Raw genomic sequence first — 25,015 nt, 5'->3', positions numbered from 1 at the left:
TGATGATACACTTGATCTTTCTCGCCTTAAACAATAAATGAATGATTAATTATTCTGAACGTATGTAACTACTAAAATTCTCTGAGCTCCTTCTCCTTGTTCAGCTTCTAAGTCTCGATGACGTTATTTATTTATATATTTTATTTACTCTCTCCACACTGAACCTTGTACAATAAACATTGTATGGTTATTTAATTTCAATTATCGTTATAAATTTGAATTGCTAGATGAAAAATGGTACTTAAATCTTCAAGAAAAAAATAAAATAAAATGTGAATAAAATGTTTCTTATACAAATTCAAATTATTAAAAAATAAAACATATCTATCTTGTAAGAAACAGGCAGATTCAGAATACATATATATATTTAATTAAAATATTAACAATTAAACAAGACAATAAAATAAAACAAAACGGCTCATTGAAAGTCCGCAATCAGATGGTAAGACCTTCCAAATATGTATTTCAAAAACTAGAAAGGTTCATCATCAGACAATGGAGATCATGATGCGTTATTTAATGTTTTTATATATTTTCTTTTTTCCATGGAATCTTTCAGCACAAGGAAAGAAGTGACATGGCACTGCAGAGCTAGAGCACTGACGAAGCTTTAGCAACTCTAGTTAATCAGTTCTAAGCATCGTCTTTAAATCAATGCTGAAAAATGGATAGAATAGACGCTTGAAGTTAGGAATATCTGATGCAGGAATTGTCAGCTGCTCCAAATGACTAAATTGGATTACAGAGCAGAGTCGATGAAATGTCCGTTACACCAACTCTCAGTAAAATTGTTATAATTTTTTCAAGACTCATGTAATGCTTTAAAGAACGTTAGCTATATTGTGTGCATTACACAAAAGCTTTAAATCCTGCATCAAAATATCTTGCCAAAAATACCCCGGTTAATAATGTTTGAATTTCTCTTTTTAAAAGGTTAGATCTGTGAGGTCTCCTGTCACAGCCTGGCTAGTGCAAGCAGTCACCACCTAAATCCCCCTTGTGAAAAAGTTTGGTCCTGACATGATCTCACAAGTCTCGGATATGGGCGTGTTTTTGGCAAACAAAATGAGTTACACACTTTTCTTTTTAAAACAAATACACACATTATACAGTATATCACGTATCATTTTTTTGCCCTTTATTTACTAGTTTAAGATCAGCACCATCAAGAAAGGCACATTCCACAGACAATCATCACCTCTATGTGGAAAATAATAATAATAATAATAATAATAATAATAATGTTAGACTCCAAAAAAAGGCTTTAGTTCAAATTACTCATCATAGTAGATTCAACATTAGACAAATTCCACAAAATCACTTGAATCTCCATTTCAGGATGGACCTTTAAAGGGCAGGTTTGTAAATCTGCTCATTTATTTAAATCAGAAACCAAACTGATATAAAATAGAGAACGTCTTAAGATTAGCCACTCAAGACTACACCAATTACGCTGGATGACATGACGACATGATTTGGAATGGGAAAAAAAATACATTTAAAATAAAAAAAATAAATAAAATAAAATAAAACCTGGAGGTCAACAGTCTATTGCATTTTAATTTGATTATTTTTAAACACCTGTCGTATAATATTAGTTATTTTATATTCGTGTATCTCTCAGACTTTTGTTAGCAAAAATAAGTGGTGTGTATTATACAGATCCATTCTTTAAATATACAAATATACCTCTGCTCTGAATTAAAAATGCTTTTGAGCCAAGGCATCTGTAGTCCAGCACAGAGAGGAAGGGGTGGGTTTTATTACATCACAGTTTGTGCCCAACCTCTTCACTCTCACATAATATGCCTCATTTACAGGGCCCTAGCAACTGTATCCGTGGCAACTTGCAAAGATAAAAACGTATGTACTACAGAGTGCTGTACCTCTGCATGCACGGGATTACGTTTTACGTAATTTTACGTATTACGTGCGTTTTTTTTCAAGTAAAAAAAAAGATCAAATGCTGGTAGTGCCAGAGAAGTAGAGGGTCTGCTCGAATGGATGGGAGGTTTCACAGTGCCACATGCACCCAAGTCAACAGAATCCGCCAAATAACATGTGCTTCCCCATTAAGGCAGGATTGGCTGAATAAGCTCTTTAGGATGTTACGATCTTGTCACAATTCCCTTATGGATCAACGGAGTGAAGAGTGCAGGGTTTTCATCATGTGTGATGTGACAAGTCTCAATGATCCTAACATTCAACTGTGTTCAAGGAACCAGCTGTTCAAAGGCCATCTCATCAGTTTTTGGGAGAATATTGTTAACACTATCTAATATCAATCACTATCTCAATCCCTCAGAGCTGACTGAGACTTAATTGATTTCAGTCCTTAACTGTAAAAACTATGGAAGATTAACTTCCTACATTTACGCCATTTGGCAGAATTGTTTATCTGGGGCGACTTACATTTATCTCGTTTTTTTTATACAACTGAGCAATTCAGGGTTAAGGGCCTTGCTCAAGGGCCCAGCTGTGGCAGCTTGGTGGACCTGGGATTTGAACCAACATTCTGGTCATCAGTCCAACACCTCAACCATTCTCTCTCTCTTCACTTCATGTTAAACTATCCGGTATGAGAAAGTGTTTGTTTTCTCTGTATTCTGAAGACGATCATATGTTTTTACATGTTTAATCATTATATCGACAATAAACAATACGTGTACCTGGATGCATATGACAATCAAACAGGTTTGTAACCCAATCTGTAGGTGGTAGCATCGCATGTCTTGGACTCATCCAATCTGCTCTGATATAAACTAAAGGGTTTTGAACATCTGACTCACGGAGGTCATTTGTTTCTTTGACCATTTAGCAAACATTTGCGACGACTGAGCGTGCGACTTTCAAAAAAACATATACATATAGTTATATATATATATTATATATATGCTTAAAGTGAAAGGTAATAGAACAAAAACATGGCTTTCCAGTTTCCCGAATGACAGCACCGCACTTCTTAGCACCTGGGCAAAGAGCCCCAACTGAGAATATAGAGACATATCAAACAATTAAGTGCAGTAATATTGTCATTGTTCCTCAAGCGCTCTTTGTACCAACAAACACCTGTTTGTAGTATATCGAGATTAGCAGCTACACTGGTTTGCATCTGTATGTGGCTTTGAGGATAAAGATGCAGTGGGCAAAGCCAAACGAGGTCAAGTAGTAAAAAGCCCTCAACCTTTAATGGGTCCAGAAAAGAAAAAATTATAATATCATGCAGGCAATCATGACATCATGAGTCATCATGGCTCTGACTGCAGATTCATTACAATCTGGTAGAAAAGTGGCTAATGCTAGAGGACAGGAAAAAGCTGACCATTTTCCAAAGCTCAAAAAATTTAAGATACGATCAAATAAATAAAAACTGCCAAGATCAAATATTTGGTTGTATTTTACTACCAAAACAAAGTGCTTATTTACGGTCATTGAGTGCAACAAAAACTGTAAGACATCAGGTAGGCACCAGAGCTACAGTTTGTGGACACCAGACCATCAGACCCATATGTGAATGCTGAACATCCCATTAAGGATTTATTCCTCTTTCCTGTTAAAAATCTCTCATCTCTTCTCTCCTATGAAGTCTTTCCACTAGATGTTGTTGTGTGTCTGTGTGGATTTGTGTTCATTCAGCTAGAAGATCATCAGTGAGATCAGACACTGATGCTGTAAAAGTGAGGAGGAGGTCTGGGGTTCAGTCTGTGTTCCAGTTCATCACAAAGGTGTTCAGTGGTGTTGAGTCAGAGTCAGGGCTCAGTGCAGGACACTCGAGTTCTTCACTCCAACCTTCACACACCCTGTGTTCATGGAGCTCTGTACAGGGACATTGTCATGATGGAACAGGGTTTGAGTCTCTGAGTTCCAGTGAAATAAAACTGCAATCCTACAGCAAATAAAGATGTGTGTAAAAAAAAAAGTGTGTGATTCCAGCTTTGTTGTACCAGTTTGATGAAGAGACTCATATGGGTGTGCTGGTCAGGTGCCTACTTACATACTTGTGGCCATGAATCAAGCTGCATGATGCTATCTGGTGTCTTCCAGCTTTGATTTGCACTGTCACAATTTTGGCCCAGCTTGAAAAAAAAAAAAGATGGGAGGGGCCTGGAGCTGATATGTGCACAGTCGGTGCACATATTAGCATGGCAGTGTGTGCATCCGTCCACTGGGGAAGTGAGAAAGCAAGAAAGAAATGCTCTTTGTTTCAAGTGCAGGGAAGTCTTCTCAGCTTACTCGTCACTACCTTAGTTCCTTTGCTCTAGTCACATCTGAAACACTACTTTTCAACAACTGCAGCATGAGTTTTAACGGCGTGAAAACCTAAGGATGGGCCGACGTTCGTTAAGAAAGTGTTTCCAGGCACATTGTCTCAAATCCCTACACAAGGGACTCTTAATGGAGGGGTTAAATGTGTTGTGTTTTTGTGTAATAAAGTAAAGTATTCGCAACCGTGCAAATTAAAACCACCACTTCATTGAGAAAATGCTATATTAGCAAAGGTGTGTCAACATATGCATTCAGTACCTGGTAAAGGCAGCAACAACGACGACAACATCAACAGCACCTGTCAACAGACACCCCCCCCCCCCACACACACACACACACGACACTCTGAGTAGAAATTTTCTATCCATCTTGGGTCGGGATGTTCAGCGGTTGTACTTTACGCAAAAGTGCAGTTCTTTTCTAATGTATCACTCGGCTCACAGGAGAGGAAGAGAGAAAATCAAGAACAAATCGGAGAATAGAATAGTGGTGGGGTTTTTTTCAGGCAGTGTGCAGACACACGTCCGAGTTTTAGTACTGATGTAGGGTAACTCACTGTAGTTACTACTTTACCTTGTTTAAGACACATACGACAAATATGCTACAGTACAAAATGGCAGAAATGGAAACCTAAACAAAATTGTCCCCTATCGAGTATTTTAAAATAAGAGTATTATTAAGCAATGATCTGTTTAGAGTTCATTAATTAAACTGTACCCAAATGAACATATTTCATGGCTGTGGGCCAAAACAAAATATCCCTACCGGTTTCTTTAACGTCCTTTGGCAATGACCTAGCATCACTTTCCCCCTCTTCACCCAAATTTACACCAAGGACAGTTCCAGTCCACTGGATTGGATTGGACGAGCAGCGTTCCGACAGTTTGGTACAACAGCAGCACTGGGACATTTTCCTGTCCTACTGATGGTCTACCCTGGCTTCATCGGGAACAACAAAACATATTTGGCTCTATTGTGTGTGAAATTTCAGTTACTCGATAATTTTTTCTGTTGTAAAAAAAAAGTAATAGCACGGTGAGAGACTGTGCCGTTGTCCTGCGGCACGTATCGTGTAGCTTTGCTGATATTAATTGGTCCTATAACACCACAGAGCCATCTGGTGGTCTTCCTCTCTTCTGTTCTCTGAGAGTGAAATAGTTTGACCTTCATAACTGATATCGATTCCAATTTTGCAACTAATTAACATTGACTCAAAAAGTTAAAAGATCTGCACGCAATTTAAAAAAGAGATACAGACAGACAGAGAGAAACTTGATGCTAATAAATAAGTGTACAAATGCCATACCTTTCTCAGTGCTCACAGATCTACACAAGAAAAGGAAAGATGTAGGCTATTAGAAAAGCATGAATTTAAAAAAAAAACAACCATTCTATTGCATAACAAAGTTAATTCCCATCCCTCCCCTTTGCTGTAGTTGTGTTTGGTTCGGTTTAGCAGCAGAGTGGCCCAGGACATGGTGGGAGTAGGCTTCAGTGCAGGGCATCATGTGAGTGACAGGTGTCGAGGAGGAGGAGGAGGAGGAGGAGGAAGGCCTAGGCAAAGTACATGGTCCTCAGAGTGTCGTGGTGAATCTGCACAGCTTTGGCCAGGGCTTGGGGGTCACGACCATTACTCTGTCCTGACACATGACTGCCCTCCGCACTGAGAGAGAGAGAGAGAGAATGTGAGATAAAAGAGAGAGAGAGAGAGAGAGAGAGAGAGAATAATAATTAAAAAAAAACTCCCTTTAACATATCTAACATTTATTAAATTTTTTGGGTTTTGTTTCTACATTTCAGAAATAAAACGGATTCAAACAAAAAAAAAATTGTTGGTCTTGACGTGCTCATTTTATTATCATTTCAATACCTATCAGTTTCACTGAGAGTAGATTTAGGTGGATAGTGAAGATAAATGAATAAAGGAATTCTCTGTATATACAGTAAAGCTGGAAGCTCTACACATTAGACCCAGTCGCGTCTCCTCACACACGCTCATGTCAAAACAAGCCAGATTTGTGCTAAACAAGTGTGATGGAGAAGCTTGATTCATTTCGCCAGAGAATATCTGTGCTCTGAATGAACAGATGAAAGCTGTTTGAAATGTCATTTAAACCGGCATTTAAGATTGGATTGGATCTCACATCAAAAAGACACACGTGCTCCCAGTAAAAGGTTTCTCCATTTTAAACATCTTTACTCGCTGGTCACTTTATTAGGAACACCTCTAACTTTAAATGTGCAAAATGGAAAGGAACTGAACAGAAACATCAATATCTGCATCCTTACATTTGGTGCTTCCGCAATAAAAGTTTATATCCTACATTTTAAACTCCACTTACCTGTCATGCTCCTTGTCGACCAGGTGGTAGCGAGCACGGAAGGCAACCAGGTGGGCATAGTAGGCAGGCGCCGGGATGGAGACGGAGCGGGTGCAGCGTACGTACGTGTGGCACAGCTGGTAGGTGAGCAGCTGGAACTCGTCAGCCGTGAAACAGTTGTCGTCCCACAGCACGTGGTAGTGTGAGGGCCGGCTCGTGCCCTTGAGACACAGAGAACAAAACAGCATGTGAGCTGAAAGACTGCTTGCTACTAATTACCAAAAATACGATATGTTTCGTGATAGTGTTGGCATCTGTGTGTGTGTATTCTTGTGTTTCTGATTTATGGTATGGCTCATAAAACCATCATTATCATCAGCATCAGTGTCATCATCATCCCCACCACCATCACAATCACCAATTGACCATCACACCACCATCATTATCATAACACCATCACTATCATCAGCATCAGCCACCAACATCATAACACCATCACTATCATCAGCATCATTATCATCACCACTTCACCACCACCAGCATCACACCATCGCTATCATTAGCACCACCGACATCATAACACAATCACTATCACTATCATCATCATCATCATCATGACCACCATTATCATAATCACACCATCACCTCTCAGAACACCAGTATCACCACCACCACCAACCACCATCATAACACCAAATCAGCAGCTATCTTAACGAATGGATGCCGTCCATCTGTCTAATACGGTTTCATACATTCTAGAATTGCAGGTTGCATTAAAGCTGGTGATTGCTGATCTCCTAACACTCTGCTTTTGTGGGTTTACCTGAATTCCAGCATGACTGCAGAGGTAAAAGTCAAACTCATAGGGATGGGTGATGTCTGTGTCAACTGTAGTGCCAGCGGGAATGTTTCCACTCCGTCCAACCTGAGAGAGCAGCATGCAGGATGAGTAAAACAAATACAAAGAAGAAAAAAAACAAAACTGAGATTATATACTGTTATATACAAATATTGGAATTTGAGATCAACAATAAAAAGCCCAACAATATTCTTTGGAAAGGACCGAGCTTTTATCTCACCCTCTCGTTACGGTCAGCGCAGAAAAGGCGTGTGTGGTGGCGTTTTTGCACGACAATAAAAGTGATGCCTGGTTGATACTCTTTCTCCAGACTGATACAGGCCTCCCGAATGGCCAGCAGTTCATAATACAGCACCTGAATAACAGAGCCTGTTTAGCATCATGCATTATCATCAATGGCAGCCATGTTAGCATTGTGCTGTACTGCTTAGTCATTTCACAAAGTGACACCTTTTTGAAGATATTTATGTTTCTGACTGAAAAATGGGCTCAAAATCGGAAGCCCGACCTGTCGGAACTGCCCCTCGGACACTCCGTCTCTGTAAAAGATGAGGCGTGTGGGTTTGTAACGTGTGGATTTGTAGAACTGGATGAGTAGCTCCCGGACCATGGAGGCCAGGTCCTGGATGACCTCCTGCCTGGGTCTTTGAACACGCACTGTGGCACAGTAGCGGCTCGGGTGGGCGTCCATGCTGCCTACCACCTACACACACATTGAGCAAAAATAGTGTGCTTGGTTTGTGTACAGATTTGCATCTTCATGTTTTCTTTTTATAATGTCCATATAAGAAACAGGAAGTGGAAGCAGAAAAAAGGGAAATATAAAATGCCTAATTAAAACCGAATGCTTTCAACTAAGTAGGAAACATCCACTGTTTCCATGGCTACATCCAAAGACGCATACTGCAAATCATGTGTGTGTGAGTGCGTGTTAGACTAAGCGAGTGACTGTGTGAGACTGAGCATGTGTGTGACTGTGTGAGACTGAGCATGTGTGTGACTGAGGGAGCGAGTGCGTGCATGAGACTGAGCGAGCGAGCGAGTGCGTGCATGAGACCGAGCGAGCGAGCGAGTGCGTGCATGAGACCGAGCGAGCGAGACCGTGCGTGCATGAGACCGAGCGAGCGAGACCGTGCGTGCATGAGACCGAGCGAGCGAGACCGTGCGTGCATGAGACCGAGCGAGCGAGACCGTGCGTGCATGAGACCGAGCGAGCGAGACCGTGCGTGCATGAGACCGAGCGAGCGAGACCGTGCGTGCGTGCATGAGACCGAGCGAGCGAGACCGTGCGTGCATGAGACCGAGCGAGCGAGACCGTGCGTGCATATGAGACCGAGGAGCGAGACCGTGCGTGCATATGAGACCGAGGAGCGAGACCGTGCGTGCATATGAGACCGAGGAGCGAGACCGTGCGTGCATATGAGACCGAGGAGCGAGACCGTGCGTGCATATGAGACCGAGGAGCGAGCGAGACCGAGGAGCGAGCGAGCGAGACCGAGCGAGCGAGCGAGACCGAGCGAGCGAGCGAGACCGAGCGAGCGAGCGAGACCGAGCGAGCGAGCGAGACCGAGCGGGTGCGTGGCACTGATAGAAAGAGAGAGAGAAAGAGAGGGATGAGCTGGGAGATTGTTCTCTCACCGCAGCGATGGAGGGCTTCTTGCCGTCTCCTGCAGGTGGATGAGTGACATCAGCACCTAGGAAAATGACTGGCTGCTGAAAAATGGACGGACTGAAAAAGAAGAAATGAATACAAATGAGTTGATGTCTGAACGTCTAACTGTGCGCTCCAGTACATGTTCCAGTTCCAGTTGAAACAGTGTTACAGACCGTTGATGAGGAACCAGGATGTTATTGATGCCACCTAGTTTGACATTGATCTTCAGGCAGAGGTTGGAGAGTGTCTGTGGTGAGGTCTTCACCACGTTCTTCACCTGCACACACTGAGTGGCCATTCCCAGGAGAGTGTCTCCAACACGCTTCACCTCCGCTGCACAAAAACACACACAGTGATATAAACATGCTGATAGTCATGTGGTGCTTTTCAGAACACACTCAATGTCAGTTCAAGCACAAATTTACATTTATTTTTCACAGAGTAAACTACAGGATGCTAAAAGATTTGTCTGAGCAACCAGCCTTATTGTCATGTAAGAAAAAAATGATTTTAAAATGCAGATATTTTAGAGCTACACTAACTAACTGGATCACATGACTTTATTTACAAACCTGAAGTGTGAATCTACAGAAGAGAAAGGGGGGAAACGAGAGATTTTTCTGAGCTGTAGCCGGGTGGTCCTGGGATTTGAACTCACAACCTTCTGAGCAGTAGCCTAACACCTTGACCTCTATAATAAGATAGTTGAGTAAGAGCATGTGTTTCTAGGACGTCTTTACCATAGACGGGCGTTTTCCCAGGCAGGATGACGATGATGAGCTGTAGACCAGCATAAGTGTTCTTCAGGTGTCTGAACATGGGCTCTACACTGTCTGCTCCCTGAGCGTACTTGCAGAAGCAAGGCTGGCCTTGGATAGGCATCCCAGCATCTTTTGAAATCTTACGCAGCTGATCAGTAAAGCTTCTGCACCAGAAACAGGGAAACCAAGAAAAATAAAAAATCCATCAGCTGATAAAAACAGGAATTCAGGTTTGAAAAAAAAATGTCATGTGACTGACACAGTGACTCAGAAACTTACTTCGGTGTTAACGTATCACTGATATATAAATAAAACAGTCTCTTTAGGAATGTGAAAGATAAGATGGGAAGGAAGTGAAAAGAGAAAAGAAGGGATGAAGAGAGAAGCCGTACTTGAGGATTTCCTCTCGGCATTGTCTCTGAGTGGCAAAGCAAGCAATGGCCCAGATTTTAATTTCTACCCCAGTGTGAAACTGCTTCCCTCTCATGTCCCATACGCCATGGCTTGGAGTGGCCACTGTGCGATTCTAAACAAACACACAAACACACACAAACGCACACATTACCTCCTGCAGACTCACTCACTCGTGATCACAACAGATGTTCTAGAGTCTCATTACGATTAACTACCTAAAGTTTTCATATTCACTGAAAAAGCTCCATGCTGGCAAATACGCTGAGACACACAATGAGAAAATAAGAGGTATGACACCAGAATTATTGACTTATTAACTTCATTAACATAATCTCATTATGCAAGTTTTATGACTGGAATTGTTGCACAGTCCTGTCAGCTATAGACACGAACATGATCTGGGGAAAAATCTGTTCATTGTTCGTGGTTAAAAACATTCGTTAAATTAATGTAGAGTGTGTCAAGCAAACCAAAATCATGACGATGCATTTGCAGAAAAAAAAAGATGTTAATTAATTAGAGTGAGTAATAAAGTAGACAAGTTTGTTTTATCGTGCTACAATTATTCTACACAAAGCTGGACAAACTGTGAAATCCTGCAAAACAAGCAACACACTTAAAAACAAACACACACACACACACACACACAAATATACAGTATCTACACACAAAGACACACACATGCATGCATATACACACAAATGCACACACATAAATACATACACACACACAAACACACAAGCTGCATGATTGAAAGGAGAGAAGATACCAGGAAGTGTTCAGAGCTCACCCTGCCGCCGTACTGCAGCATGGGGGCAGGCAATACGCGGCCGGTAACCTCGGCCATCTCATCCCTCACACGGAACTGGAACTCCTGGACAAATGGGTCAGCCTCATAGTTTGCACTGCGAACCTGTGAAGAGAGACCGATCGGGGGAGATAGGGAAGATAGATAATCAACAAGTATTTGTATTCAAGGAGACCTAGTTCAGTTTGAAGTTAATGTTTTTTTCATGTGAGTAAAAAAAAAAAAAAAAGGAAGTGCTGTGATGTGACACTCACCAGTCGGCTGATCTCCTCCTGCCTGTCTGGTGCTGATCGAGCCGTGGCTTTAATCATGGTGGAAGTTTGGTTATCGGTCAGCTTCTTAATGCAGCGCTGCCCAGCTACAATATTACACACCTGGATAAAAATATTTAGTTAAAAATTTATCTGCACTCTGATATGATGAGAAACATAAAAGAGGCATTAGGTGACTGAAAAAAGAAGGATGTTAAACATATGCAGGACGAAAGGACATCTAATGGGCTGAATAAAATCATGGTGCTATTTGGGCATTAATGACAGAAGATATATTATATGTCTCTCCAAATGTGCAGACTAGACCTAAAATATTGTTCTTTTTCTAACTTCGCTCGGGGTTTCACTATGGGAATCGCTTTGGGCGTGACCAACTACGGAAGCTCTTATGACACCACATCTGTCTTTGACAGACAGGTTGACCTGCGACCAGACTCTGCCTTGCCTATATCAGCCAGGTCGACCCCTGTCTACGTCATTCGCGCTTTCTTCCCGTGGGAGACTGCAGCAAGCTCTCTCAGCGCATCCCGACTTGCTGATCTCGCTTAACTGTTCAATAGACGGACCGTTATTGGACTCTTGGATCTAAAATCTTGGAAATGAGGCTGTAAGTGTCGGTGGCTAACCAGCAGGACCCTTGCCTGTCTGAAGCTGCCTCAACAGATATGGCCCATCTGCCGCGAGCTAGCAAGAGCTGGGCGGACATGATGGAAGCCAAGTCCCCGGACATGCCTCCGCGGTTCGATGGCCTGCTCATGCAGGTGGATGATGAACTGGGGGACCAGGACGCAGATGGCGATGCTAACTCTGACCACCTCGATCTGGGCATGGACAACGAAGAGGTGGAAGACAATTCCCCCTTCCCAGTCCAACAGTCTAGACCACCTAGCACGACCGATTCGGCCCCCCCCCTGCTGACAGCAGCCTGCACGAGGTGTGCAAACAAGCCGCGGCAAAGCTGGGCCTAGCCTGGCCAGCCGCCAAAGCTGCCGAAAGTGCCGTGAGAGACTTTTATGATGGGAAAAGGCTGCCGCCGACCCACTCGGCAATGAGACAGCTCTTGCTTGCCGTGCCTGCATGCGTGAAGGAGATGTCTCGATATTGGTCTAGCCCCTTTAAGAGTAAGCTCCCCAACAAGGGACACTCGATGTTGGAGATTCAGGGGATTTAGGAGCTGGGGTTGGCCGGACCCCCAGCAGTGGAGCCTTCGGTGGCGTATCACCTCCATCCGAATCGACAATCTGTTTCCTCCTCATCGCAGTTTTCACTGCCGAGTAAGACCGCCGCGACCTTTCAGAGGATGTACAAATATGCAGGGCAGTCCGTATGTTCGCTGAATGCTGCGACATCCTAGTTGGTTGCTATGCTATCCTAGTTGGTTGCTATTGTGTTGCTATGCTATTCTAGTTGGATGCTATGGTGTTGCAATGCTAGCCTGGTTGTTTGCTATGCTGTTGCTGTGCTATCCTAGTTGGTTGCTATGGTGTTGCTGTGCTATCCTAGTTGGTTGCTATGGTGTTGCTATGCTATCCTAGTTGGTTGCTATGGTGTTGCTGTGCTATCCTAGTTGGTTGTTATGGTGGTACTATGCTATCCTAGTTGGTTGCTATGGTGTTGCTGTGCAACCCTAGTTGGTTGCTATGGTGTTGCTGTGCTATCCTAGTTGGTTGCTATGGTGTTGCTATGCTATCCTAGTTGGTTGTTATGGTGTTGCTATGCTATCCTAGTTGGTTGCTATGGTGTTGCTGTGCTATCCTAGTTGGTTGCTATGGTGTTGCTGTGCTATCCTAGTTGGTTCCTATGGTGTTGCTATGCTATCCTAGTTGTTTGCTATTGTGTTGCTATGCTATCCTAGTTGTTTGCTATGGTGTTGCTATGCTATCCTAGTTGTTTGCTATGGTGTTGCTATGCTATCCTATTTGTTTGCTATGCTGTTCCTACCGTGCAGGTACAGCACCTATTTTAGGATTTTAATGCTTTAGTCTCTAAAGAGTTCAGGGCTGATTTGTACCACTTTTCCCTTCAACACAGTGATTAGGACATGAAGGCTCAAAAAAAGCTTCCAGATCCATGTCTGGAGATCCTACAGTAGTCTCCACCCACAATGCAGAGTGATCCACCTGAACTATTAAACTATTCATCAGTGAAAGGAGAGTGCTGCTCACCTCCAGGGGCAGATATGTGTGTTTCTGCTCCTGGCCCACCTGCAGGCAGGGCAAGTGGGGATATTTGAGCTGCAGGTTGTATTTCTCACGGAAGTACTGCGCCACTGTTCTCTCCACAGTCTGCCCATTCTCCAGTTGCAGCGGAAACCTGAGAGAGGAAAAAAATACCTTAGACGTTATAAGCTAGTAAAGAAATAGAAGATGCTAATTATTGTTCCAGATAGTTGTTACCTTTATGATATTTGGTGCTTAATTTGGAGTGACATTAGATTTAGACAAAGAATGCTGTAAAATGCCTAATTGTAGTTGAGCGCATTATACGCTGCCACACGAAGGCTCCATTAACTCACGTTTGGTGGCTTGCAGGCCGGCGGGTGACGTTACACACCCTGTACTTCCTCCTCATGGTGCCACAGTGAGTCACCTCGACCTTCAGACCTAAACAAAAGGAACAGAGTCTCAAATTAAGATTTAATATCTTGTTTCAGATTGGAGTGTTTTGTTTGTTTGGGTTTTTTTTTTTACACAAGGATTCACAAACTGAAAAAGAAGTATTTGGTGAGGCTTCTATGATTAGCTTTCTAATATAAGTATCTTCATTACAGAGTCTATATGGTGTGGTGGTATACATTTCGGGAACAATTTGCTTTAATTTATTTAAATCTGTGATAAAAGTAGCATAAAATCTAACTAAGCAACTGAGAGCTTACCACACAGGTGCAAAATAAGAAAAACAAGCAGGAGAATGAACCTGAACAACTTCATATGGAAAGAGAGATCTAACCTGTGTAGCTGATGGCACATTCTTCTCTATGAAAATTTTAATTTGAATGCTAGAAATATTTAAAAACTCAGTGTGCTCAAACAGTGTGTGAAATCTGAATAAGAGATTCAGCAGTAGAACCCAACACACACACACCTTTGATTTCTTTAGTGAATTTGACTCGGTGGGAGTCTGTCAGAGGGCGCGGCTGCTCGTCAATGTTATGGATGTCCAGAACCTCGCACATAAACTGGATCACCGGCTGGGCTTTGTAGAACGCAGTAGCAGACACTACAGCCAGGATAAACAAATACATGAGTTCAACTCAGCACATGCTCTCATACTGTAAACATTTCACATTGTGTGCTTATAGAGTGCATTAAGACTGGATTTGAGACATGCATGTAAATATACATAAATCTGAATTTCTAAGGAACGCTGCACTAACCGTCTATGTTCAGCATCATCTTCCACATAGCTGGTCTCACTGATTGGTGGAACCCAAACCACACTTCCCTGCCTCCCCCCAGAGGATGATCATAGCCTTCAGGAGAGGAGAAGAAAGACCGGCCTACTGGTGTGTATCTAAATAAAAAAAGCCACACACAACACACACTTTTACATGTGCTGGTGACCTGTATACAAATACAAATTCTCCCATACAAACTATTCATTATAACAAGAAGCAATAGGTATTTCGAATTTGGTTTTAATTATTAATCAAAGTTAATCTTTCATAGTTTTAAGCAGCCTAAAAAATGGGGTTTACCTCATTGAAGGCAGGTGGCGCAGCACCACGTCTACGGCGTGCACAGGGTTGGTGCTGATTGGCTTGTCCAGATCCAGAGGCTCGACCATACCCCGCCCTGTCAGCACCTCGTGCAGCATGTGCCAGCTAACCAGCGACACAAACTTGATGGACACTTTAAAGGGCCGATCCTTGCCTCCTTCTCCAGGTAAAGTCACATCTAGGTCCACCTGCACAAAGCAGAAACATAAAAGCGCTGATTAGACTAGATTTTGAATTCCGATAAGGAACAAAATTAATTTACACAGCTGGCTCCAAATCTGTGCAAAAATACAAATCATCTTGACTTCATCATTTAGGAAATTCTAATGAGAATGTTCTTTTTCAATTAAATTCAAAATTAGTTTATTTTATACATGAAATAATTACCTATATGCATAACATGTGTGTCCCTGCTAGTTCTGAGAGCTAATTTGGATTAATAAAAATCGTTTATGGAAAAAACTACAGCGGTTTCCTGAAATGAAACGGTTCTTAACAATAGTTTAGACTGTTACCACAAGCTAAGAGACTCAAACCCTGTTCCATCATGACAACGTCCCTGTACACAAAGCACAGAGCTCCATGAAGACATACTGTAGTGTGTGAAGGTTGGAGTGAAGAACTCGAGTGTCCTGCACTGAGCCCTGACTCTGACTCAACACCACTGAACACCTTTGTGATAAACTGGAACACAGACTGAACTCCAGACCTCCTCATTGTCTGATCTCACTGATGCTCTTGTAGCTGAATAAACACAAATCCCCTTCCCAGAAGAGAGGAGCAATTTAGAAAGGGATGTTCAAGCACATATAGCTGTGATGGACAAGGGTGCACAAACCTTTGGGCGTATAGTGTAGTACAGGACACAGGATACAAAAATAGTCTTCTTATCTTGTACATATATTTCTTGGGTATAAAGGTTGTGGCAATGCGAGTGTGCTAATAGGAGGGGAAAAGGTTTGGCCAATTGACTGCTTCTGATATTTTCTTCTCATTATATACTTTAATTAAATTAACTGTAATTAAAATGAACCCTGTTGGTTTTAACTGTCTTGTATCTGGTTTGTATCTTAAGAAGATTTTAACCACAGGCATTTCCATGGTAGTCAAATGTATCTTCAGTTGTAATCAAACACCAGCTTCTGCTGTTGTTCTGTGTTTTTAATTGTTGTATAATTAGCATAAAAATATTGAGTTTTATGCTCCATGTTATTTCTCATTAGCATTTATTTTGGTTGTCAAATTTGGCTCGGCGAGACAGATGCATTTACGCTTCACAGAGCAGATTTGAATCAGATTTAAATCGGTTTCGAATGTGTCTTTGAGAGGATTTACACTTTATACATGTGGGTGAATGTTATCAAATAATAACCCTGAAACTCAAGATGCATAAATGTAGCACAGAAATATGGAACCCAATGCATTAATATGTTTGTGTATGTTATATATGAGTCTCACTCCTCCTGTAGCAACTGGTAGTGGTTGTGCTGTGTACAGGCTCCTTTTGCCATCATACACCGGTCTTCTGTCTCCAAAGATGGTGACTTTAAAATGCTGCACCATGGAGTCCACAACCTCCCTAGGTAATTAAGAGAAAAAATAAACATGTTATTATTACCACATTAGCACTTTAGGAATTAGAGCTAGAAATACTCAAGTGGTTTGTTCTGGAATACATCTGAAGCACTGCTTTATAATCATCTCTTAAAGACACACCTGTTGACACGGCGTGGACATCTTTCTGGCTTGATGCCCACCTCATACAAGTAGACGTCCATCTTTGGGATGTCCACCTGAAAGCAGTTGGCCAGCAGCTTGATGGGCTTGCCCATGGTGCCATAGCCAGGCCTGCGTGGTGAGGAGAACAGGGGCGTATCCCCAACCGCTTCTGCACACAGGCACGCGCACAGGCACACGCACAGGCACGCACAGGCACGAGAGTGCACACACAGGCACAGGCACACAGACACAGGTGCACAGGCACACACAGACACAGGTACACAGGCACACACAGACAGACACAGGCACAGGCACAGGCACACACAGGCACAGGCACACACAGGCACAGGCACACACAGACATAGGGACAGGCACACACACACAGGCGGACAGCCAGCCGCAGGCACACAGGCGGACAGCCAGCCGCAGGCACACAGGCGGACAGCCAGCCGCAGGCACACAGGCGGACAGCCAGCCGCAGGCACACAGGCGGACAGCCAGCCGCAGGCACACAGGCGGACAGCCAGCCGCAGGCACACAGACAGACAGACAGACAGACACAGGCACACACAGACACAGGCACACACAGACACAGGCACACACAGACACAGGCACACACAGACACAGGCACACACAGACACAGGCACACACAGACACAGGCACACACAGACACAGGCACAGGCACGCAGGCAGACACAGACACAGGCAGGCACACACAGACACAGGCAGGCACACACAGACACAGGCAGGCACACACAGACACAGGCAGGCACACACAGACACAGGCAGGCACACAGACACAGGCAGGCACAGGCAGACACAGGCAGGCACAGGCAGGCACACACAGGCACACACAGGCACAGGCACACACAGGCACAGGCAGGCACACACAGGCAGGCAGACACAGGCACAGGCAGACACAGGCAGACACAGGCACAGGCAGACACGGACACAGACAGACACAGACACAGGCACACACAGACAGACACAGGCACACACAGACATACACAGGCACACACAGGTTGGCATTTATCATAAGCAAATTTAATACAAGAGAACACCTACATACTATAACATATTTCAGTTTGGAACTAATCAACCCCAAAGTGTTTGTTTCCTATGAGAAGCCTTATAGAAGCCACCCCCAAAACCTTACATAACATATTGGATTAAAAAGTCACTAGATGCCTTCATGTTTTCTGGTAGCCACAAACAAACATAACTCAGTGTACTTCAGTCTTCATAATGTCAAGTGTCATGTCATTTGAAGCAACCTCAAAATTTCAAACATTTCAGTAACTATTCAAATAGAAAGCAAATCTGGAGTTTGGCTGAAAGCATGAGAGTGAACCAAGTGCATTGTGGGAAAAGGTTTTGTGGTCAGATTTATATTTACATTTACAGCATTTAGCAGACGCCCTTATCCAGAGAGACTTACATTTTTATTATTTTTATTTTATTATTTTATGAAACTGTGCAATTGAGGGTTAAGTGCCTTGCTCAGGGACCCAGCAGTGACAGCCTGGTAGACATGGGAATCAAACTCACAACCTTCTGATTGCTAGTCCAGCACTTTATTAACCACTAGGCTACCACATCCCCAGATGAGACCAATATAAAGCTCAAAGCACCATTTGTGGTGTAGCGCAAAATCGCTGATGTCTGTATAAAATGAACAGGCTTTTAAAAGGAACTTTAACATACTTTAAATATATATATATATGTGTGTGTGTGTGTGTATTTATATTAGAGATGCTCCGATCAGCATTTTTGGGGCCGATTACCGATCACCAAGATCAAGATCTGCCGATTGCCGATCACTGCCGATCACAGAATGGCAGGGGAATGTTAATCTTTTATCCATAATCTAGCAGAGTTTGCACCATTTTTAGAAATTAACTCTAAAGTAACTTAAAATTATTCCAAACAAAGAGTGGTCAGGCAGACCAACACACATCAGATCAGCTTAATGGGATGTAGCCTCTTAATACACTGATTACATTTTATAATTGGCAGCAAAATATAAAACTTGTTACACCAAAATTGGCTACTGCCACAAAGGACAAAACTATGGCAAGTGTTTTTTTTCTGTTATTATTATGCACGTCTGATGTAGTTGAGGAACCACATCAGATTCAAAAAATAAAATAATGAAAGCTACTGTAAGCCAATGCCATCCTTTCTAAATAAGGCAGAGAAAAAAGGAGGCCAAGCAGATAGTTACCAACCAGATGAACTTGGGATGGTATGAGGTTACATAGGCCCAGGCTACTTGTAAAATGTAAATAAAATTTTTCATATATTTACTAAATTTATAAATATAAAATATATTTATATTAAATTTATTTTAATATATTTTTTATGAAGCTAATATATACACTATCCTTCAGAAGCCTGTCAATGTTTGTGTTCACTGTTTGGTACGGCGTGGGGAGACACAAATCAGTTCGGTATTTCCTGCCTGGGGGTCGTATCGTGGATTAAGGCAGCTTAGCAGGCGACACAGTCGGCTGGTTGAGGGCTGGGGATGTTGTTAGCTTCGGCTGGTTTAGTTTCTTATACTCGGCATATTCCGTTGTATGGAGTGTTCTAAGATGCCTAATCATGTTAGTGGTATTAAAATGCCGTTTCCACCTCGAGGGGTTTCATCACGACATACATTGCAAACGGCTAACTTTACGTCTTTATTGGATACTTTGAAAAACTTCCAGACGGGAGAACTCATGTTGCCGTTGGTAAACTCCGTTCTGCTGTTGTTTACCTGTGCTCCGTGCATGCACGAGTGAAAAAGTCGCGCGAGTAATTTACGTCACGTGATCGGCTTTTTTGATCGGCGCTTTTGGGGTTCGCCGATCAATCGGAGCATCAGTAATGTATATATATATTTAAAAAATATATAATTGTAAAAATTTTTTATATATATATATATTATATATATATATATATATATATATATATATATATATATATATATATATATATATATATATATATATATGTGTGGACAAATATTGGACATGCTTTTAGACCAATGAGTCAGCATGTTGGTCTCATTTGTGCATTTCAGATATCATTCTTCTTATGTTTATGTTCAGCAGAACAGGGTTACGGGCTTTACTTCCCTTGCTATCAGGTGAAAACCTAACCTGAGGTAAAAGTCCATTACTATAAACAGCTTCGGAGGTGTGAAAATAAACACGTTTAAGATTATTATCCTCCGTCAAATCATGTTTGTGAACTGGGGAGAAAATGTCTCTAGACTGTCTGTAAACAGGCCTCATTAATCAGACTGGATTTATTCATAATATTTAATGAGAGTCAAACTGAGTTCCATTTCTGCCTTTACTCTCACTGTTCATTTCTTGCTCCTGCTCATGTGACCTTTTATGGTGTTTTATGGGCATCACTGCTAATGAGCTGTGTTGGGAACTCGTCTTGTGCTCAAACATTTACACACATGGATAAGTGAGATCTGACCTGACCGCTCTGTAAAGATCTCATGTTATTTTGCTTCTTTCTTGCCAGGTTTCCACATACCTAATTGTTCCTGAGAATCATTTACGCTAATTAATCTGCTTGAACTTTCCCAGCGTTAAATGATGTGATGTCATTATTTCAGAAGCAAATGTGTGAAACAATTTAGTTTTCTCCAGGAAAAGAAAAAAGCTGACAAAACTGCCTCTTTAAACTCAAGCACCGGCATTTGCATTTCACATGACCGTGCAAGTGAACTGCTGATGAACTTTGAGAGTAAGGACATTAAGTCCCACAGACATTTAAATCTGACAAAGGCAATTTGTCTGGATGATTGTGGCACCACAGTAAGCGAAATCCAATGGCTTGTAAATGAAAAGAGATAAAATACAGGTATAACGGAGTGATGAGGCAACATATTGGGGATGTAGTATGTAGTGGTTATGTTGTTGGAATATCGATCAGAAGGTTGCGGGTTCTAATCACTGGTCCACCAAGCTGCCACTGCTGGGCCCCTAAGCAAGGCCCTTAATTCTCGATTGCTCAGTTGTATAAAATGAGATAGAATGTTAGTTTCTCTGGATAAAGATGTCTGCCAAAGTGCAAAATGTAAATGTAAAATGTGGCACAAAATATTGATTTGCCTGGAGAATAAGAAACCAAAAGGGAAATTTGAGAACATATTCCAACTAGACTAAACTGAACTAATGGGCTTTCATTTATAATAATCATCTTTTTTTAAATCCCGGGTAGAGGAATGTTTCACACTTGTCATTTTGAAGCAGGTTTAGCAAACACTTTTTGACACCCAATCAGCATTTCAAACAAAACGGTTCAGAAGCGTCGGGGTGCAAAACACTGAACTTCCAGAAATCCGATATCGACAAATCCTGGTAACAAACTTAATAATGACAAAATAGAATGACAGACTAGGGCTGTTTCTCCTACAGAAGAGCTGTGTTTATGATGTTATTAAAGCAACAGAAGCAGATCTGTGGGACGTGGTGGAGAAGAAACTGTCAGACAGAAGGAATTTTGCCTTTAAAACTGAAAGGAAAGTGAAGTGAAATTCTTACATTTGCAGCAGTGTCACACTTGTTAAGGGCCGAAATACTTTTGAGAGCCACTGTATATACTGTAAAAGGTGTGAAACGTACAGAAGTAGTTCCATATATCTAAATTACATAAAGCTAAAGAGTTTAAGAAAACAAGCAAACAAACAAATAAAAAAAGCACAATGGCATGTCCAGGCCCTATTCAAATGTTACTACCCTGCCTGCTTCTACAGTCTATTTAAATCTGTCTTCTCTAGCCAAATCGTAAAGAACTGAAAGTTCACAAACATTCCTAAGGGTAAAAGTTACTCGCATGGGGGTTACACGAGTGGGGATTTCAGTCAGTTCTGTTGAGGTTTTTGCTAATTAACATTTTATGAGGTAAATAAATCATGTAACCCATTATGTCCATGTCACAAAGGTTTGTAGCGATCCAACCACAAATAAAAATAAAGACGTGTATCTAGTAGAGTTTTAGTCGTGTTTAAGCCAAGACGAGATCAGAGACGGTAAATAAATTCATGTCCACAGACAGAAACTCCTGGTTGTAATGTTGAGATTTGATCTGATCTATAAATGTGACCTCTCACAGCCTTATACGAGCTTACTCCTTATAGTTTAGAGACCTGGAGATCATACATGCTAAGGATAATACATCATAGCAAACCTATCCTAGGTTTAATATAGAGAGAGCACATCGTTCCTGTTAGAAATGGGAGTTATTACAGTTATTACAAAGAACAGCTGTTAAGGGGGTCATGTGGAGGAGCGAGAAGAGTATTTTATTAAACTTTATTTTAATAAGTTTGTAAATTGCTAGTGCTTCTTATTATTATTAATGTTAAATATTATAGATTTTTATTGGCATAAAAGTGAGTCCATTTCTGTCTTTTAGACTTTGATCCATCATTTTATGTTAATAAATTAATGAATGAATTTATGATTAGAAATAACAAGTTCGTAGTTCAGAACTGATGTGTTTTTGAGAGGAGAAACCTCTGAAATGAGAAACAGTGGATGATAAGAATCAGTTCAGCACATATTGGGAGTGAAAGTGCTGTATGAAAGAAATGCAGAAAACAATGTGTTGATGGTGGAAAGCAATTGAAAGGATCTCCAGTTCCCAGAGAGATGTTGCCATACCAACTGAACCCATGTGGATCATCCTATCGCATAACCCCCCACCTACACACCACCACTGCTTTCCAATCGCAACAAAGTCTATACCAACAAGCCATAAGAGCAAAACAGGTGCTTCCATATATAGTAACAAGAACACCTGCATGAACAAGACACCATATCATTAAATACCATCAGAACACAGCTGAGCCTAGCGTTCACTCATTTGCCTACATGTACACCACACGCCAAAATCCACAATTATTGGCACCCACCATGAATAATGAGCAAGATTCTAAGCTTTGTGCATCATTCTAAATTTACAACAGTTTCAGATTTTCTAAATGTCATGGTGTTGTCTGTGCACTTGACCTTTTATAGAGTTTTGTAGGTGTGGCTAAATGCAAATGAACAAAATGATGTAAAATATAAGCTTGGTTTGGCTTAAATCAAGACCTCACTGAAAGATTTATATAAAAAGATAAATTTGCACTCCGATGTGGCACAACTATTCATGTTTCTGGCCACAAATCAAATGAATAAAAAAAAAAAAAGAGAAATAACCGACTGCATTAACAATATGTAAAATATTTGGATTCTATATTAAAAAATATAATTTACTGTGTTTAAATTAGAGCCGAAAATATCATTTCTAGAGTAACAGTTCATTCACATAGATGCATAGATGCGGATACCACGATATCATAATAAAAGTGCTTTCTCCAAGTGCAGAAAGTATATTATATATAAAATATCAAAAACTTTTATTACATTTATATTTAGTTTTAAATTTATTCTACATCTTTTTCCAATTCTCTTCAAAATCTTTTCAATGATAAACAGCAGACACCCTTATCCAGAGCGACTGAGGGTTAAGAGCCTTTTGAGAGTTAAGGGCCTTGCTCAGGGGCCCAACCGTGGCGGCTTGGTGAACCTGGGATTTGAACTCACAACCTTCTGATCAGTAGCCCAACACCTTAACGACTAGGCTACTACACACTATATAATATATATGGTGCAATATCTCCGTGACAACGGTCGCGTAGCAACCAGGCCTACTCGCTTCTGAAGTGGCCGCACCTGGCCACCTGCGCGCGCAACAAAACCGGCAGTCGTGACGTCATGGACTATTACGAGAAGAAGTAAAGTATGCTACAAGAAGTGGACCAGATCAACATACTGCACACTTTCCTGGTTTTATCTGTACAAGTAAAACACAAACAAATGAATTACTGAAGTAGAAGTAGTACCTGTAGTGCTGATTTCCATTCATGAGGGTCTCTGCCCGGATTCCTGCCTGTTTCTGGATGTTTATCTCCTGGTTTATAGGACAGCTGTTTATAGGATCAGTTGATTTTTTTTTTACTGATTTAAGGTGTCTGATAAAGCCTTTGGCCTCGGGTTCATTCGGTTCAACACCGTGTCCTCCTGCCAGTAAATACACACTAACCTTTAATTACTCCCAGATGACAAGTGAGTCGATTCCTCGGAGTCGGTTATTATTATTATAATTATTATCTGTTTTTAGCTAACAGCTAACTGCTAACACTACCAATGCGGTCGGAATGCACAGACTTTACTTTAAACTAAAAGAATAAATATGCGTCTAGGTCTAAAAATGTCATGTTCCTGGAGAAAAAGGACATTTTTTTTACCGACCGGTTTCTGACTCCGAGTCACTTAGGTCCTGTTACCGGTTTACCATCTCACTACAGTCAGTGGGAACCAACCGGAAATACCGACATCAGGAAGTGACGTCATTTTCTGGAGCGTGTCTTGAAGCAGCTTTATAGATCTAAAACCCCATTATTTAAAGAAAGAGGTCATATGCAATACCAAAGAACAGGGGGGGGGGGGTATAGGTACACTCAATAATACTTTCAAGATTAGATGGTTAATAGAATTTATGAAAAATAAAGATAGTGTTTGGAATGTATTTCCTAATTATATATTTAACTCTATTGGGGGCATACATTTTTTGTCGAAATTTGTTAAACTGGCTGGTTTCCATAGACAGGCCCTGTTAGCATGGAATTTGATCTATAAACACAATTTTTTACCACACAGTTATTGCATTTGGAATAACAAAGACATATTTAAAACGAATCACTTTTTTATAAAAACTGGATTAATGAAGGGATTATTTTGGTAAAACAGTTGTTAAATTCTGATGGATATTTGTTGTCTTACACAGAGTTTCTTGAAAAATTCCAATTACCAGATTTTGCTATTGTTTTTGATGCAATTCCAGAGAGTGTTGTATTTCTTTTAAAGAATTCAAGTTCTTTGCAAATTAATATAGATGACTTTTGTGGTAGTTTGTACATCGGCAATGTTAATATCTTGAAACAAAAGTGTAGCAATAATATTATAAGAAATGCCCTTTGTTTTGTTTCTTTCCTTCCTTCCTTATTTGGCAATATATACTGGGAAAAAACAAGTTTTGTGTCAACAATAAAATTAAGGAGGTGTCTTACAAAATTCTACATAGGATTTATCCTGTAAAACATGTTTTGGAAAGATTTAAGCTTTTTGTGGTCAGGAAAAAGAAACAATTTTGCATCTGTTTTATCAT

At 41.2% G+C, this 25,015-nt stretch overlaps 1 protein-coding gene across 11 annotated transcripts; it reads right to left on the bottom strand.

Annotated features, from left to right (window-relative positions):
- Positions 1 to 347: 347 nt before the first annotated feature.
- On the bottom strand, positions 348 to 24,176 carry ago3b (argonaute RISC catalytic component 3b). Of its 11 annotated transcripts, none has more exons than XM_027143841.2 (21): positions 23,691 to 24,175; positions 16,790 to 16,961; positions 16,532 to 16,652; positions 15,053 to 15,261; positions 14,732 to 14,868; positions 14,440 to 14,574; positions 13,871 to 13,958; positions 13,521 to 13,668; positions 11,338 to 11,457; positions 11,045 to 11,188; positions 10,254 to 10,387; positions 9,841 to 10,025; positions 9,274 to 9,433; positions 9,085 to 9,175; positions 7,955 to 8,149; positions 7,667 to 7,801; positions 7,411 to 7,512; positions 6,609 to 6,808; positions 5,032 to 5,929; positions 3,995 to 4,564; positions 348 to 3,886 (listed from the first exon to the last, which is right to left on the bottom strand). In XM_027143841.2, exons 1-19 carry the CDS (start codon positions 23,707 to 23,709, stop codon positions 5,821 to 5,823), a joined length of 2,604 nt encoding a protein of 867 aa, XP_026999642.1. In that variant the 5' UTR covers positions 23,710 to 24,175; the 3' UTR covers positions 348 to 3,886; positions 3,995 to 4,564; positions 5,032 to 5,820. The 11 variants fall into 11 exon arrangements, with proteins under 11 accessions (XP_026999642.1, XP_047671757.1, XP_026999646.1 ...); XM_047815801.1 differs by having other exon boundaries at positions 348 to 4,165; positions 4,525 to 4,564; XM_027143845.2 differs by having other exon boundaries at positions 3,995 to 4,165.
- Positions 24,177 to 25,015: the final 839 nt, after the last annotated feature.

Source organism: Tachysurus fulvidraco, chromosome 7 (assembly GCF_022655615.1).
Source record: "Tachysurus fulvidraco isolate hzauxx_2018 chromosome 7, HZAU_PFXX_2.0, whole genome shotgun sequence".
Taxonomy (NCBI): domain Eukaryota; kingdom Metazoa; phylum Chordata; class Actinopteri; order Siluriformes; family Bagridae; genus Tachysurus; species Tachysurus fulvidraco.
The sequence above is the reverse complement of the archived record's forward strand: the minus strand, read 5'-3'. Positions and strand labels throughout refer to the sequence as shown.